Source organism: Salmo trutta, chromosome 27 (assembly GCF_901001165.1).
Source record: "Salmo trutta chromosome 27, fSalTru1.1, whole genome shotgun sequence".
Taxonomy (NCBI): domain Eukaryota; kingdom Metazoa; phylum Chordata; class Actinopteri; order Salmoniformes; family Salmonidae; genus Salmo; species Salmo trutta.
In genome coordinates, this window is record NC_042983.1 from 14,172,049 (window position 1) to 14,190,714 (window position 18,666).

The 18,666-nt window shown below is 43.1% G+C and overlaps 1 protein-coding gene and 1 long non-coding RNA gene across 3 annotated transcripts; both read left to right on the forward strand.

Annotated features, from left to right (window-relative positions):
- Positions 1-1,863: 1,863 nt before the first annotated feature.
- ergic2 (ERGIC and golgi 2) lies at positions 1,864-12,710 on the forward strand. 2 transcript variants are annotated; one of them, XM_029716785.1, is made up of 14 exons: positions 1,864-2,035; positions 2,362-2,513; positions 2,799-2,907; positions 3,175-3,221; positions 3,439-3,506; positions 3,694-3,734; positions 4,070-4,171; positions 4,319-4,414; positions 4,625-4,680; positions 4,856-4,954; positions 5,360-5,457; positions 5,571-5,733; positions 8,116-8,212; positions 12,122-12,710. In XM_029716785.1, exons 2-14 carry the CDS (start codon positions 2,405-2,407, stop codon positions 12,132-12,134), a joined length of 1,098 nt encoding a protein of 365 aa, XP_029572645.1. In that variant the 5' UTR covers positions 1,864-2,035; positions 2,362-2,404; the 3' UTR covers positions 12,135-12,710. The 2 variants fall into 2 exon arrangements, with proteins under 2 accessions (XP_029572645.1, XP_029572644.1); XM_029716784.1 differs by having other exon boundaries at positions 8,116-8,195.
- Positions 12,711-17,885: 5,175 nt separating this feature from the next.
- Positions 17,886-18,576, forward strand: LOC115165173 (uncharacterized). The gene is made up of 2 exons (XR_003870090.1): positions 17,886-17,933; positions 18,063-18,576. It is a non-coding gene; the product is annotated as an uncharacterized LOC115165173 (long non-coding RNA).
- Positions 18,577-18,666: the final 90 nt, after the last annotated feature.

Sequence of the window (18,666 nt, forward strand, 5' to 3'; positions counted from 1 at the left end):
GAAATGTGCCATATATAGTCAGGAAGGTACAGGAAGCAATTGATGAGGTTGAGCGGTGGGCATTAATGTGGGGATTCAGGTTCTCTGTAGAGAACAGACAGTGTTCTTTACCAGGGGGAAGGTGGGAGATCAGTTATGCTTGAGGTTATATGGGAGAAACTTGGAAAGGGTGGGGGCCTTCAGGTTCTTTGGGGTATACTTTGATTCTAGAATGACCTGGGCAGAACACATTGAGAGAGTGGTGGGATAGTGTAAGGTACAAAATGTGACGCGCTGTCTGACAGGGAAGGAGTTTGGGGCTGGGCATGCCTCATTGAGGACCATGTATGTTGCATTTATCTGATCTGTAATAGACTATGGTAGCATAGCGTATGGTTCGGCAGCCCGGACATCATTGGAAAGGCTAGATGTCATACAGGGACAAGGACTCAGAATATGTACTGTGTTTCGAATGTCCCCAGCATCTGCACTACAGGTGGAGATGGGGGATATGCCATTGCAGATTAGGAGACAGCAGCTGGCAATGTATTATCGGGTCGACCTACAGGGACATGGGGTATCTCATCCTGCGAAAGGGATTTTACAGGCATGCTGGGAACATGAGAGAAGACAGAACACAAGCTTTGGGTATGTGGGTAATACCCAGGCGAAGGAGATGGGACTGTATGGAAGGGAGTTTAGTCCAATGGTAGCAATTCCTGTAAATCCACCATGGCTACTCCCACCTCCAGTAGTTGATCTAGAAGTATTGGAGAGACTAGGGAAAGATGGGCAGGTTGTTGATCCATCAGATTGGTTTCAGAGACTTCTGGATACTGTATATCAGAATTTTGTGGCCATATACACAGACGGTTCAAAAGATCCAAGGACAGGACGTACTGGGTCAGCATTCGTAGTGCAGGAATGTGGGGTGAGAGTCAGGAAACGTATTACAGATCATCTGGTTGTATATACAGCAGAGATGATGGCCATACTGTTGGCCTTGCAATGGGTGGAGGAAGTTAAGCCAGAAAGAGTAGTTATTTGCTCTGATTCATGTGCAGTGCTAAGGAGTATCCAGTCCTTCATATCACGTAGCAGACAAGACCTGCTTTATGCGGTGCTACAAACCCATGGCAGGACTAAACAAATGGGTATACAGATAATATTTACATGCACTCCAGCTCATGTGGGGGTGAAAGGGAACGAGGCAGTTGATGTACTGGCTAAACAAGCACTAAGTAGTGGGGATGTTGATGTGGTAGTTTCAATGAGCAAGGCAGAGGCAAAAAGCATGATATGGACAGTGATGGTGGAGAAATGGCAGGAGCAGTGGAATAGAGATGCAAAGGGCAGGATTTTATTTCAAGTACAGAGGAAAGTTGGGGAGGGGAGAACGGCAGGAAGGGACAGAAGAGAGGAGGCTATATTTACAACATTATGGGTGGGACACAGCCAGTTGAATAAGACCTTACATGTGATAGGAAAGCATCCAACAGTAAAATGTGAGTATTGCCAGGAAACAGAGACAGTGGAGCATGTATTGATACAGTGTGGACATAGGCTGAGATCTAGTATGAGGGAGAAGGAGATACAGAACATTAGTTTAAAGAGTATATTGCGTAGAACGTCATTAGATATAGTCTCAAATATTTTGTTATATTTTTTAAGAGCAATGGGGCTGGCAGGTAGGATTTCATTTCTTCCTGTTTCTGGCCCACAGTCCAGTACAGTAGGTGGCGGTAATGCACCATAACGTTGGATGCCAACCGCCGATAAACCCCACCGAAGAAGAACGGATGCCTGTGCACGCAGTCAGTCTGCTTACTATTGATCACCAGAGGGCGCTGTGGCAAAATTAATGCACTCTACTCAAACGTCTATGGTAGTACACCAGGTCAAAGGTTACCAGCAGTAGTTTTTTTTTGTTGCAACAACTAACGCAGTATCCAGATGTTTCAATCCTAAACCAAGAAATAGAACAATGGATTGATACAAAAATTGGATTTCCCTCTATGGCGAAAATGAATGGGCACCCAAGACAGTAACGACCGAAGTATGACTATTATAAAATACACAGCCGGGTTTGATAGCTACCGGTAGCCAAGATAGCTAGCTAACTACCAGCTTCCAGTCAGCTGGGCAACGTCAATAGGCAAACAGAATGTAAAAAGTGCCAGGTGGTGGCTCAGAATAGTCTGCATACCTGTGGTCAGAAACAGATGGGAGGGTTTAAACTTGCCATTCTTGTTTGCTAGCGAGGAAATATCGTTTTCATAAAGTCCCTTCCAGCGGCCACTGCTAAAAGTATTCGGATATGACATTATTTGTATGAGATTGCTAGGCTATATAACAAAGTCAACTTCTATGTTAAACTTAAAGATTTAATGCATGAGGGATCCAGTGGACGCTTGCCCCAAACAAGATGAGGAGACTAGTGTCCCGGAAGAAGGCTCTCACCCTGGTGAAGGAGCTGGACGCTTTCCCCAAGGTTCCAGAGAGCTATGTGGAAACCACAGCCACTGGGGGAACAGGTTCGTTATTAACTAGCCAATGTAAATATGAATTGCAATTAAACTATTCTTAAAAATATAGATTGGATACATTGTAAAATGTTAAATTCATGTATGAGTCCATCAACGATGTCAACCGTAGTATAAGTGCAATGGACAAACAATAACATATACTGTAGGGCAAAGTTTAGAACAGAGCATCTAGGCCAACCCTAGTATAGTTACGTACCTGTTTACCTATTTTAATCAATGAGTAGCCGACTCCAGTTGTAAACTTGGCCTTCTACATCACTGCTGTCTTTTCAGTGTCCCTGATAGCCTTCACAGTCATGGCTCTGCTGGCTTTCCTTGAGTTCTTTGTCTATCGAGACACGTGGATGCACTATGAATATGAAGTCGATAAAGACTTCTCCAGGTAAAAAACAACTCTCAGACCATGGTCATGTTCATTAGGCACCAAAGAGATTTTTTAAAAGTGTTTTGCAGTGGAAAATGAAAGTGAATGTTCGTTGGTCCCTACCAGTTTCAGTCCATTTGCTTCCGTTTGGTGCCTAATGAACACAACCCAACAGTCTGTCATATCATATTGAGTTATCTGGGCAACGTCAGCAGGAAAATACTTACTGTACAGTTCCAAGTACACTATAGAGCTAACTAACACAATCTTTTCTCCCTTTTGCAGTAAATTAAGAATAAACATAGACATCACAGTTGCCATGAGGTGTCAATGTGAGTATTTACACTGTTTGAAGGTTGCTCTCACAATTTAGGCTTAGACATGGACATCTGGAATGTAATGTGACTGTGTTTATGTCGGCAGTAGAATTAACATTTCAGTAGTGTTGTATGAAGCCATTGACTGTAGGCTGTCCTTGTCTTCCATCATGTCATATTGATTGATTATATTATTCATTGATTTGCTGTTTGTCTCGGTGGCTGTATGTAGTTGTAGGTGCAGATGTCCTAGACTTGGCAGAGACCATGGTAGCTTCAGATGGCCTACATTATGAGCCAGTAAGTATGACTCTGTCTGGTACCTGCTATAGCACCCGAACCAGGCCAGTCAGTTAAGACACAATGACAACCTGACAATGACAAGACGCAAGTGTGGTGAGATTTCAGGGTTCCATAAATGTCATCATAATATCTTTCCAGTGACAATGCCCTTTCTTAATATTTTTTTCCCATGGTCACCTTGCAGGTCACCTTTGACCTCTCTCCTCAGCAAAGGCTGTGGCACAGGTAAGATACTATATCAGCCACAAGATATCTATGTCTCCTGAAAGTATAGAAATGCACCAGCAGAATGCATCTGCACATGGATAACAAAAATAGTAATGTTGCATACAGTGAAGCAAAAGATGAGATGATACATGTGGCACATTTACAGACATTTGAATCATGATGCATAATACCTGTCAAATAAACCGAGTAAAGTAAAGACAGTATGGTGGAGGGAAGGCTATCCATTGACTGTTATAACTTCTCACTCCTATATAGTGACTCCCCTCTACAACACTCCCGTGTTTAACCTTTCCCTTGCTCACTCATCTCCCTTTCCTCCCCCTCTCCCCCAGAACTCTGCTGATGATCCAGGACCGCCTTAGGGAGGAACACTCGCTGCAGGATGTGATCTTCAAGACAGTCCTGAAAGGATCCCCCACTGCCCTGCCTCCCAGGTCTGGAAAAAAAAATACAGCTTTGCTGTGACACAGTGTGTGTGTTTGAGTGAAGTTAGGTATTGAAGTAATTGATAAACTGTATTTAATGATTATGGTTATGTTATTGAAGTGACTCTCCTCTCCTCCCCTCCATTCTCCTTCAAGAGAGGACAGCCCCTCCCAGTCGCCTGCGGCCTGCAGAATACACGGCCATCTTTATGTCAACAAGGTGGCTGGCAACTTCCACATCACTGTGGGCAAGTAGGTCACCGCTCCTCTCTCTACAACTAACTTCTAGCTACAGTGTGCCCTAATGAACACAATGAGTGTTTCCAGGTAGTCCCTCCCTGTTTGTCTGTTTTCTCCGTTGGGTGCCTAATGAACATGACCTAGATGTTTGACTCTGGAATGTGTGATGTCATGAGTTATTATGCCCTCTCCGCAAGCTTGACCTTCTCACATCACATACAGGGCTATCCCACATCCTAGAGGCCACGCCCATCTAGCGGCCCTCGTCAGCCACGATAGTAAGTTTCTTTGTTTAGAGTTTAACTCCCATACATGATACATACAAACGTCTTGAACAGATGTAAGTCATGATGGAACTATGTGATGTCTTCACAATTGAGTTAACACATTTAAACCTGACGATATCCATAGACCTGGAGTTAATGATCGTTCTGATTTTGTTGTTGATTACAGCGTACAACTTCTCTCATCGCATTGACCACCTGTCGTTCGGAGAAGAGATCCCAGGGATCATCAACCCTCTGGACGGGACAGAGAAAGTCTGCACTGACCGTAAGTAAAAAGACATCACGTCAGTGCTGGGTTCAAATATTATTCGAAATAATTCAAAAACTTACGCCGTGCTTGATTGTTTCCATTGTAACAGGCAAGCTCAATAGAAAAGTTCCAAAAGTGCAAACCCCACACACCTGGCACTCCAGGCAATTATCAAAGCATTGGAAATATTTTAAATAGTATTTAAACCCAAGGCTTTATCGTGTCACATCAAACAGGCTACATGACAGACTTCCTAAATGCACAGATAAGTCATGGGTTTTGGGGGAAGTAGTTTGTTTACCTCAACATGTTAGTTATGAAGAAATTGTGACATTCTATAGGAATTGTAACCTTGTTAATTTCATCCTTCATTAAATAATATATCCTAATGTGTGCACTGTTTTCTCTGATCCTCGTCAGATAATCAGATGTTTCAGTACTTCATCACCATAGTGCCCACCAAACTGAACACCTACCAGATCTCAGCAGACACAAACCAGTACTCTGTCACCGAAAGGGTATGTCCAGGATGTGCGATTGTGTGTTTGTTTGAGTGTACAAGGTGTATGCTGTGTGTGTGAATGAACTGAAGGTGTGGGTGTATCGTCATCCTTTCACCCTGTTTGTGTAGGAGCGGGTGATCAACCATGCGGTGGGCAGCCACGGAGTGTCTGGGATCTTTATGAAGTATGACATCAGCTCGTTGATGGTGAAAGTCACAGAGCAGCACATGCCTCTGTGGAGGTTCCTCGTCAGGCTTTGTGGCATCATCGGAGGCATTTTCTCCACCACAGGTACCCACAAGTGTACAGGGGTGTAATTCAGTAGTGTGTAACGCAACAAAAACATGTCTCTTATTGGACAAGATCAGATTAGTCCCTCCCTGTTTTGTCCCATTTGCTTCCTAGGGAAAACACCCCAAGTATGTCCACCTGGGTCATTATCATTAGGGCACGTTGTAGAAAAATGTTGTGCAATGTAAAAAGTCCAGGTAGTCCCTTCCTGTTTGTCGGTTTTCTGATGTTCAATGCCTAATGAACACGACCCTGATTTACTACACAACTAACAGGACCCACACCTATCCAAAGCCCTTTAGGCAAAAAGAATCACAGAGCACTAGTTGTAAAAATCATTCTTATCATTTTGTGACGTCTAAAGGCATCTGCATGCTTCCCAGCCTAAACAGTTCGGAAGAGTTAGCGCATACAGTACCAGTCAAAGGTTTGGACACACCCGCTCATTCAAGGGCTCTTTATGTTTACTATTTTCTACATTGTTGCATATAGTGAAGACATCAAAACTATGAAATCATGTAGTAACCAAAAAAGTGTTAAACCAATCAAAATATTTTATATTTGAGATTCTTCAAAGTAGCAACCCTTTGCCTTGATGACAGCTTTGCACACTCTTGGCATTATCTCAACCAGCTTCATGAGGTAGTCACCTGGAATGCATTTCAATTAACAGGTGTGCCATGTTAAAAGTTCATTTGTGGGATTTCTTTCCTTCTTAATGTGTTTGAGCCAATCAGTTGTGTTGTGACAAGGTAGGGGTGGTATACAGAAGATAGCCCTATTTGGTAAAAGACCAAGTCCATATTATGTCATGAACAGCTCAAATAAGCAAAGAGAAACAACAATCCATCATTACTTTAAGACATGAAGGTCAGTCAATCCGGGAAATTTCAAGGACTTTGAACGTTTCTTCAAGTGCAGTCGCAAAAACCATCAAGCGCTATGATGAAACTGTCTCTCATGAGGACCGCCACAGGAATGGAAGACCCAGAGTTACCTCTGCTGCAGAGGATGTTTATTAGAGTTAGCTGCACCTCAGGTTGCAGCCTAAAATAAATGCTTCGGAGTTCAAGTAAGACATTAACATCAACTATTCAGAGGAGACTGCGTGAATCAGGCCTTCATGGTCCAATTGCTGCAAAGAAACCACTACTAAAGGACACCAATAATAAGAAGAGACTTGCTTGGGCCAAGAAACACAAGCAATGGATATTAGACCGGTGGAAATCTGTCCTTTGGTCTGATGAGTCCAAATTTGAGATTTTTGATTCCAATCGCTGTCTTTGTGAGACGCGGAGTAGGTGAATGGATGATCTCCGCATGTGTGGTTTCCTCCCGTGAAGCATGTAGGAGGAGGTGTGGAGGTGCTTTGCTGGTGACAGTCTGATTTAATTATATATTTTTTAATTCAAGGCACACTTAACCAGCATGGCTACCACAGAATTCTGCAGCGATACGCCAACACATCTGATTTGCGCTTACGGGACTATCATTTGTTATTCAACAGGACAATGACCCAACACACCTCCAGGCTGTGTAAGGGCTATTTGACCAAGAATCACCAGACCTCAATCCAATTGAGATGGTTTGGAATGATTTGGACCGTAGAGTGAAGGAAAAGCAGCCAACAAGTGCTCAGCATATGTGGGAACTCCTTCAAGACTGTTGGAAAAGCATTCCTCATGAAGCTAGTTGAGAGAATGCCAAGAGTGTGCAAAGCTCAAGGCAAAAGGTGGCTACTTTGAAGAATTTAAAATAATTTTGATTTGTTAAACACTTTATGGGTTTCTGCATGATTCCATAGTTCTAATGTCTTCTAATATTATACAATGTAGAAAATAGTTAAAAGAAAGAAACCCTTGAATGAGTACGTGTGTCAACTTTTGACTGGTACTGTATATTATCAACTTTTTTGTTCGTTTTTGGATTTCGGGAAATGTTTTTTTTTCGGGGGGCTGTCGCACACAAAAAAAAATCTCCAGACAAGCCGAAGTCTACGCCCCTTTGCTGGTGAATGGTCGAAAGTAGGGATTCTTCAATAAAGTCTGTCATTCAACAAGAGACGACTCGTTTTCATGCACATTTTTTAATTGAGGAGTACGGCACCAAACATCTTAGATGTAAAATTGCGCAACTCTCTGCAAAAACACCAAAATGAATGAGATTTGAGTTCACAGATTAATTCGGACTCTTTTGAGCAAGTGTATGCTGGCTACGGTGTCTCAAAATGGAAAAACAGTACTATTGACAATTTTCTACTTGTTTTTCAAGTGAATGTATTTTTAAGGGAGTCTGCAAGTGCACTCGTTCGAACTCGGCTTGGCGCCAGCCGAACTGAATCATTTGGAAGCCTTAAGACTTCTCTCCGTCCTCTCCATACAGGTATGATCCATGGAATGGTGGGCTTCTTGGTGGACGTCGTCTGCTGTCGCTTCCAACTAGGAGTCTACAAACCCCGGGAGGCAAGTCAACACATCAAGTAAAACACGCTTGTCACAAGCTTGTTGATTCCACAGATGTAAAGTAGATGCAGAAAGTGTCAATTTCTTTAAAAAATGTAAATATACACAGGACACAGCATAGGATACCCTCAACATAAGTATTTTAATCAATATCTGAATTGGACTGTAGTTAGCGTTGGTTTTTCCTTTTCTCATCGCATGCTGCACTACTGCTTATTTAATTTGAAAATATATCAAAATAAACAAACTTGAAGGGGTGGTTTACTGGACAAAGATTAAAGCACGTTTGTTGAAAGTGCTTTTTATTCCAGGACTAGGCTTAATCTGTTTCTGGGAAACTGCACCTAAGTGTCCCGTTTTTTTATACACTTATCAAAAATATAAACGCAACATGTAAAGTGTTGGACTCCTAATTCATGACCTGAATTAATAGATCCCAGCAATTTTCCATACGCACAAAAATCTTGTTTCTCTCAAACTTTGTGCACACATTTGTTTACATCCCTGTTAGTGAGAATCCACCTGACAGGTGTGGCATATCAAGCTGATTAAACAGCATGATTATTACACAAACCACTCTAAAATGTGCAGTTTTGTCACATCACACAATGTCACAGATGTCTCAAGTTGATGGAGGATGCAATTGGCATACTGACTGCAGAAATATCCACCAGAGCTGTTTCTAGAGAATTGAATGTTCATTTCTCTACCATAAGCCGCCTCCGTCATTTTAGAGAAGTTGGCAGTACATCCAACCGGCCTCACAACCGCAGACCACATATAACAACGCCAGCTCAGAACCTCCACATCCAGTTTCTTCACCTGTGGAATCATCCGAGACCAGACACCCGGACAGCTGATGAAATTGTGGGTTTGCACAAACTGTGAGAAACCGTCACATCTGCTTGCTTGTCGTACTCATCGGGGTCTTGACCTGACTGCAGTTCTACGTCGTAACCGGCTTCAGTGGGCAAATGCTTACCTTCGATGGCCACTGGCATGCAAGAGAAGTCTGCTCTTCACTGATTAATCCTGTACCTGACAGACAGCATGTATGGCGTTGTGTGGGCGAGCGGTTTGCTTATGTCAACGTTCTGATCTGTTGCGTCAGCCACATTGAATAAAAATGTTTTTTAGATGATAGTGGTTGTATTAATCTGGGATTTATCTCATCCCACAACTGTCCCAGACGGTTTGGAATATGTATTTCTCGCACAGAATAGAATAGGTCAACTTGTGTACTATGGGGGATAGTAGATTTACATAGGCTAGTGCTGTTGGTTAGGCCTACTCATCTTGTTGGCTGACAAAGTAAATGGACAGTTAATCCAATATCTTCAATATGCACCTCGGAATTGGATAAGGACTCGCGCAGTTGCGTCCCCGATATCTGTCTTCACTAGTAGCCTGTGAGAAAGACCCGATCACGTGACAGAGAGCGGTGTGATTGACAGACGCATTAGATTGCGCAGCACACTCAAGGAGAAGGACACAATGCAGCACTCCGGGCCGCAAAAGGAATAGATTTGAGGCATTATCAAGTGCTTGTCAAATTATGAATGAGAGACTATTGGAGTGTGTACAGCCTGTGCAAAAAAACAAAGCAGAGCTCATGCCTTTCAAGTGACTTTCAAATCATCATTAGTCTCATGCAGCCTTACAATGTATTAAAAATCAAAACAGTCCTTTTGTAGAACAAGTAAAGTTACATTAATAACTCTAAATGAAGCATATAGGAGTACCTACAGTTGAAGTCAGAAGTTTACATACACCTTAGCCAAATACATTTAAACTCCAAATACATTTAAATTCCCAGTCTTAGGTCAGTTAGGATCACCACTTTATTTTAAGAATGTGAAATGTCAGAGTAATATAATTATTTATTTCAGATTTTATTTCTTTCATCATTCCCAGTGGGTCAGAAGTTTACATACACTCAATTAGTATTTGGTAGCATTGCCTTTAAATTGTTTAACTTGGGTCAAACGTTTCGGGTAGCCTTCCACAAGCTTCCAACAATAAGTTGGGTGAATTTTGGCCCATTCCTCCTGACAGAGCTGGTGTAACTGAGTCAGGTTTGTAGGCCTCCTTGCTCGCACACGCTTTTTAGTTCTGCCCACAAATTTTCTATAGGATTGAGGTCAGGGCTTTGTGATGGCCACTCCAATACCTTGACTTTGGAAGTATGCTTGGGGTCATTGTCCATTTGCGACCAATATTTAACATCCTGACTGATGTCTTGAGATGTTGCTTCAATATATCCACATAATTTTAATTCCTCATGATGCCATCTATTTTGTGAAGTGCACCAGTCCCTCCTACAGAAAAGCACCCCCGCAACATGATGCTGCCACCCTCGTGCTTCACGGTTGGGACGGTGTTCTTCGACTTGCAAGCCTCCCCCCTTTTCCTCCAAACATAACGATGGTCATTATGGCCAAACAGTTCTATTTTTGTTTCATCAGACCAGAGGACATTTCTCCAAAAAGTACGGTCTTTGTCCCCATGTACAGTTGCAAACCCTAGTCTGGCTTTTTTTATGGCGGTTTTGGAACAGTGGCGGCTTCCTTGTTGAATGGCCTTTCAGGTTATGTTGATATAGGACTCATTTTACTGTGGATATAGATACTTTTGTACTTGTTTCCTCCAGTATCTTCACAAGGTCCTTTGCTGTTGTTCTGGGATTGATTTGCACTTTTAGCACCAAAGTACGTTCATCTCTAGAAGACAGAATGTGTCTCTTTCCTGAACGGTATGACGGCTGCGTGGTCCCATGGTGTTTATACTTGCGTACTATTGTTTGTACAGATTAACTTGGTACCTTCTGGCATTTGGAAATTGCTCCCAAGGATGAACCAGACTTGTGGAGGTCTACAATTTTCTTTCTGAGGTCTTGGCTGATTTCTTTTGATTTTCCCATGATGTCAAGCAAAGAGGCACTGAGTTTGAAGGTAGGCCTTGAAAAACATACACAGGGACACCTCCAATTGACTAGAATGGTGTCAATTAGCCTATCAGAAGCTTCTAAAGCCATGACACAATTTTCTGGAATTTTCCAAGCTGTTTAAAGGCACAGTCAACTTAGTGTATGTAAACTTCTGGCCCACTGGAATTGTGATACAGTGAAATAATCTGTCTGTAAACAATTGTTGGAAAAATGACGTGTCATGCACAAAGTGGATGTCCTAACCGACTTTCCAAAACTATAGTTTTAAGAAATTTGTGGAGTGGTTGAAAAACGAGTTTTAATGACTCCAACCTAAGTGTATGTAAACTTCAAATGTGTTTCTTTGTTAAAGCTCAACACAGAATAGCTGCATGTGCGCACTCCCTCAAATAGTTGAGAAAATATTTATATTTTATTCCGCTTTGTTCAATTGTATTCTTCATACTATTAAATAATGCCACCGAATTATAAGCAAATCTTGTCTGCTAAATGAACTAGTGTAGCCCACAGCCATTTGGCATAGCCACACCAGGACCTAACATGACAACTCAAAGTAGGCCATTCTTTTCTTCTGAAATAGACTGTTTTCTTCATATCATGCTTCTTTAGACCTGTTTAAAATAAATAATGGATTTATTGTGGAGGTGTAGGCTATATTACATGGACTTTTTAAAATGGCTTGTAGGCTGTGTGTGGAAGCCAGGAGATGCTAAATGTGTTTGTTAATTAACGGTCAATTACTGTGAGAATGACAGTTATTTGGTTGACAATAACCATCTGACTAAATTTCATGACCGCCACAGCCGTACCAACAGATACATATCTGTATTCCCAATCATAGATTAGGGCCTAATGAATTTATTTCAAGTGACAGATTTCCTTATATGAACTGCAATTCAGTAAAATCTTTGAAATTGTTATATGTTGCATTTATATTTTAGTTCAGTGCACTTGAATGTTTTCCCTCTCTCATTTGCAGATTGGCCTGCTAGACGACCATGTCAAAAACGAAGCCCCTGTCCCACCCCTGGAAGCTACAGAAAACCACACCCACTGACAGGACTCCCTAGGGCAGGGATCATCAACTACATCAGGGCTCTCCAACCCTGTTCCTTGAGCGCTATCCTCCTGTAGGTTTTTGCTCCAACCCCAGTTAACTGACCTGGTTCAGCTTCTCAACAACTAATTATTAAGAATCAGGTGCGCAAGATTAGGGTTGGAGCAAAAACCTACAGGAAGGTTTTTTTCTTTCTTGAGCGGATGGTCTGGGGGCGGGAACATAATTGCAAATTGACCTGAATAATAATAATTTTAAACCTCGGTTACATTTGTCTACGATCACATATCTCTATAATGCGTGGGAATACTTTGGGACCGATTTTTCAAAATTAAAATGACTTGAAGCTGATTTTCTGGTGTTTTTACAGTCTTTTTGTCCAACAATAAAATATTATTGGGGGAGGGGGACAAATAAAATCCCCCGTGTGAATTGGATCCCAATTCATGGATGCCAAGAAAGCCAGGCTTCCCCACCCAAAAAAATGCCAATAAAAAAAAGATAAAATAAATGATTTTGTCTCAGTGTTTCATAATTTTCCTTCAATTCACAAGAGGCTGACTGTATCTCAATGAGAAAGCGAAACAGCGCCCCTCTGTCTCTAAGTGTATGCCATCTATCTGATACTGTCTGGTCCAAACGAGTATGACATTGTTGCCGCCCCTAGCATTGAAGGCAAGGGAAGCCAGTGAGCATTTGCCAATCAGCGTTGAGCTAAACTGAGTGAGCTCAACACTGAATGGTCCTGGCACACCAAAAAAAGTGTCAAGGGAAGCCAGCTTCGATTTTTGCGTCACTCCTATCAAATCCCAATGAGAGCATACGTCACTGACAGAAAAACTTAAATTGTTGCATCTCGTGTTGTCCTCCGATAGCTAGCTAGCTCAAATTGTCCCTTCCCTAAATTAGCCATGGATGGAGATATGGATTTGGACTTGTGGTTTTGAGATGGAGATGGAGTGTGGCCTGATCTGGGGAACTCTCAGCAAGAAGGGCGCACTGGCGTGCTGCCTTGTGCCTTTGCGACTACTAAGTATATTTTAAACCTCCCGCTTTGGGCTGGATGTGTCAATGTGTAGTTAATACATGCAAAATTACTGTCTTACCTCAATTAGCCACGAAATCCCTACATTTACATTTTAGTCATTTAGCAGACGCTCTTATCCAGAGCGACTTACAGTAGTGAATGCATACATTTCATGCATTTATTTATTTATTTTTTGTACTGGCCCCCCGTGGGAATCGAACCCACAACCCTGGCGTTGCACACACCATGCTGGCGTTGCAAACACCATGCTCTACCAACTGAGCCCCTAGTTTGAAAGCGACTTTTTCGGGAAGCTGTGCTGCGCTATTTTCTCTACATTTTCCCCCACATGGGCCTGCCCCCTACCAATTCGAGTTGAACCAATGAGCTTCAGCCCCTCACCATATGAGTGACAGCTGGCAAGAGGCGCATCATGCACCCACAGCAGAGCGAGAGAACAATGACGTGGTGCACATATGTGACCTAGTACACAATTTCCAGGGAACACTTTTGGCTCGTGAACACTACTTTAAGAACTACTGGCTAAAAAGTATTGGAGAATCTCTTTAAGTATGTAAGTAACTACAATGATGTACACTGTGGACAACTGCTTGTCGAACATCTCATTCCAAAATCATGGGCATTAATATGGAGTATGTCCCCCCCTTTGCTGATATAACAGCCTCCACTCTTCTGGGAAAGCTTTCCACTAGATGTTGGAACATTGCTGCAAGGACTTGCTTCCATTCAGCCACGAGTATTAGTGATGTTTGGCGATTAGGCCTGGCTCACAGTCGGCATTCCAATTCATCCCGAAGGTGTTTGATGGGGTTGAGGTCAGGGCTCTGTGCAGGCCAGTCAAGTTCTTCCACACTGATCTTGACAAACCATTTCTGTAAGGACCTCACTTTGTGCACAGGGCATTGTCATGCTGAAACAGTTAAGGGCCTTCCTCAAACTGTTGCCACAAAGTTGGAAGCACAGAATCGTCTAGAATGTAATTTATGCTGTAGCGTAAAGATTTCCCTTCAATGGAACTAAGGGGCCTAGCCCGAACCATGAAAAACAGCCCAGACCATTATTCCTCCTCTGCCAAACTTTATAGTTGGCACTGTACATTCGGGCAGGTAGAGTTTTGGCATCTGCCAAACCCAGACTTGTCCGTCGGACTACCAAATGGTGAAGCGTTTCCACTGCTCCGGAGTCCAATGGCGCTTGGCGCTCTTAGGCTTGTGTGTGGCTGCTCAGCCATGGAAACCCATTTCATGAAGCTCCCGACGAACAGTTATTGTGCTGACGTTGCTTCCAGAGGCAGTTTGAAACTCGGTAGTGAGTGTTGCAACTGAGGACAGACGATCTTTACTTGCTATGTGCTTTAGCACTCGGCGGTCCCATTCTGTGAGCTTGTGTGGCCTACCACTTCACAGCTAAGCCGTTGTTGCTCCTAGATGTTTCCACTTCACAATAACAGCACTTACAGTTGACCGGGGCAGCTCTAACAGGGCAGAAATTTTGTTGGAAAGCTGGCATCCTATGACGGTGCCACGTTGAAAGTCACTGAGCTGTTCAGTAAGGCCATTCTACTGCCAATGTTTGTCTATGGCGATTGCATGGCTGTGTGCTCAATTTTATACACCTGTCAGCAACGGGTATGGCTGAAAACAGACGCCTCAAGTCCTCAACTGGCAGCTTCATTAAATAGTACCCGCAAAACACCAGTCTCAAAGTCAACAATGAAGAGGTGACTCCGGGATGCCGGCCTTCTAGGCCGGCCTTCTCTGTCCAGCGTCTGTGTTCTTTTGCCCATCTTAATCTTTTATTTTTATTGGCCAGTCTGAGATATGGCTTTTTCTTTGCAACTCTGCCTAGAAGGCCAGCATCCTGGAGTCGCCTCTTCCCTGTTGACGTTGAGACTGGTGTTTTGCGGGTACTATTTAATGAAGCTTCCAGTTGAGGACTTGTGAGGCGTCTGTTTCTCAAACTAGACACTAATGTACTTGTCCTCTTGCTCAGTTGTGCACCTGGGCCTCCCACTCCTCTTTCTATTCTGGTTAGAGACAGTAGTACACAGCGTTGTACGAGATCTTCCATTTTTTGGCTATTTCTCGCATGGAATAGCCTTCATTTCTCAGAACAAGAATAGACTGACGAGTTTCAGAAGAAAGATTTTGATCCTGTAACCGAACCCACAAATGCTGATGCTCCAGATACTCAACTAGTCTAAAGAAGGCCAGTTTTATTGCTTCTTTAATCAGAACAACAGTTTTCAGCTGTGCTAACATAATTGCGAAAGGGTTTTCTAATGATCAATTAGCTTTCTAAAATGATAAGCTTGGATTAGCTAACACAACGTGCCATTGGAACACAGGAGTGATACACATATATACATATCTACTTTTGGAGATTATGTATATTACATTTTCAATTACATTTAAGAAGTTAAATGATCTTGGCCTTCCTTTGATACAGAGTTCTGGAGGGCAGATGGCACCACCAAAGGGAAGTACAGACTACAAAGGGAAGCACAGCCGCGAGACTACAAAGGGAAGCACAGCCGCGAGCTGCCCAGTGACAAAAGCCTACCAGACGAGCTAAATCGCTTTGAGGCAAGCAACACTGAGGCATGCATGAGAGCATCAGCTGTTCCGGACGACTGTGTGATCACACTCTCCGTAGCCAATGTGAGTAAGACCCTTAAACAGGTCAACATTCACAACATGTCTCTGATTGAGCCTATAATACCAACATGTTTCAAGCAGACCACCAGTCCGTGTGCCCAAGAACACTAAGGTAACCTGCCTAAATGACTACAGACCCGTAGCACTCACGTCGGTAGCCATGAATTGCTTTGAAAGGCTGGTAATGGCTCACATCAACACCATTATCCCAGAAACCCTAGACCCACTCCAATTTGCATACCGCCCAAACAGATCCACAGGTGATGCAATCTGTATTGCACTCCACACTGCCCTTTCCCACCTGGACGAAAGGAACACCTACGTGAGAATGCTATTCATTGACTAGAGCTCAGCGTTCAACACCATAGTACTCTCAAAGCTCATCACTAAGCTAAGGATCCTGAGACTAAACACCTCCCTCTGCAACTGGATCCTGGACTTCCTGACGGGCTGCCCCCAAGTGGTGAGGGTAGGTAGCAACACAACTGCCACGCTGATCCTCAACACGGGGGCCCTTCAGGGGTGTGTGCTCAGTCCCCTCCTGTACTCCCTGTTCACACATGACTGCATGGCCAGGCACGACTCCAACACCATTAAGTTTGCTGATGACACAACAGTGGTAGGCCTGATCACTGACAACGACGAGACAGCCTATAGGGAGATGATCAGAGACCTGGCCGGGTGGTGCCAGAATAACCTATTCCTCAACGTAACCAAGACTAAGGAGATGATTGTGGACTACAGGAAAAGGAGGACCGAGCACGCCCCCATTCTCATCGACGGGGCTGTAGTGAAGCAGGTTGAGAGCTTCAAGTTCCTTGGTGTCCACATCACTAACAAACTAGAATGGTCCAAACACACCAAGACAGTCGTGAAGAGGGCACGATAAAACCTATTCCCCCTCAGGAAACTAAAAAGATTTGGCATGGGTCCTCAGATCCTCAAAAGGTTCTACAGCTGCAACATCGAGAGCATCCTGACTGGTTGCATCACTGCCTGGTACGGCAACTGCTTGGCCTCTGACCGCAAGGCACTACAGAGGGTAGTGCGTACGGCCCAGTACATCACTGGGGCTAAGCTGCCTGCCATCCAGGACCTCTACACCAGGCGGTGTCAGAGGAAGGCCCTAAAAATTGTCAACAACCCTGCCACCCCCAGTCATAGAATGTTCTCTCTACTACCGCATGGCAAGCGGTACCGGAGTACCAAGTCTAGGGCCAAAAGGCTTCTCAACAGTTTTTACCCCCAAGCCATAAGACTCCTGAACAAGTAATCAAATGGCTACCCGGACTATTTGCATTGTCCCACCCCCCAACCCCTCTTCTACACTGCTGCTACTCTGTTTATCATATATGCATAGTCACTAACTATACATTCATGTACATACTACCTCAATTAGCCCGTCTAACCGGTGCCCACGCACATTGGCTACCCGGACTTTCTGCATTGTGTCCCGCCACCCACCACCCCCTCTTCTACGCTGCTGCTACTCTGTTTATCAAATATGCATAGTCACTTTAACCATACCTACATGTACATACTACCTCAATTAGTTGTATCTATTGTTCACCTAATACCTCTTTTTTATTTAAAAATCGCACTGTTGGTTAGGGCCTGTAAGTAAGCATTTCACTGTAAGGTCTACACCTGTTGTATTCGGCGCACGTGACAAAAACTTTGATTTGACCATGATGGTAAGCACCCTGAAACCTGCCGTGACTGCCTTCTGTGACCAGGCTCTACTGTCGTGTTGACCTCTGACGGAGAGACCAAAAGCAGATACATTGTACTATTCAGTAAGTCAAATGATTATCAAATGATTAAAGTCATTTGCTTTGTCCATGTTTCATAGTATCATCATCACCGTACCGATCCCACCATCAATCTCTCCAGTCAGACTAAAAAAAGACATTGATAGTTCAGTTAACCCACCTTCTCTCTCTCAGCGAGGACTGGGAGATTAGAAGCCTCATAACTGGAGACAGGCAGTGTTTCAACTTCTTCCCACAAAACCACTTTGGAGAACTGGGTATGATATAGTTAATGTACTTCTCATCTTTTACCATCTAATCAAACATGACTTTCCTAAACCTGAATGAGTTATTTCGTACTGAGAGAGCATTCACTCCTATAAATATCTTATCTCTCTCTGTTTCAGATCTGTGTCTTGATGAGTAAAGGAAATGACAGACAACAGGCTTAATTCTAAGCCACCTGATCAACAGAATCACCCATCACTGGGACTGTTCTTACCTTCTTAACGTTTTGAATTGTGTTACAGTATATTCATTTATTTTACTGTACAATGCATTTAGTTGCTTGATACTTATTACTACTAAACAAACATTGTTACTGTATGTAATTTTGCTTTTAAAAAGTTCTACAATTAATTCAAGTCTTAAAGTAACTTGTATGTTTCATGACAACTGTTTTTGGTGAATGAGAGACACCACCAAAATGTGACCCTTCAGAGTTCCATGTAGCCTACCTATCGGAAGGAACACGCTCAGCTCACCAAAAGTCAAGCTATGGGCAAGGGGCAGCATTTCTTCCACTCCCCGGTGACACAGAAATCATGTACTTTATGCTTAACTGTTCAACTTAGACAGCCATATCAAGGTCGAGATATGTCTTATTGAAATGGAAAATAAATTGAAACTGGAGGAAATATATATGTTTACTTGCTACCTGTTTCAGTATTTCATTCAAAGTTTCCATGTAGCCCTCACCCTGAATTAGTATATTGGTTCCTAGTGGTCAGC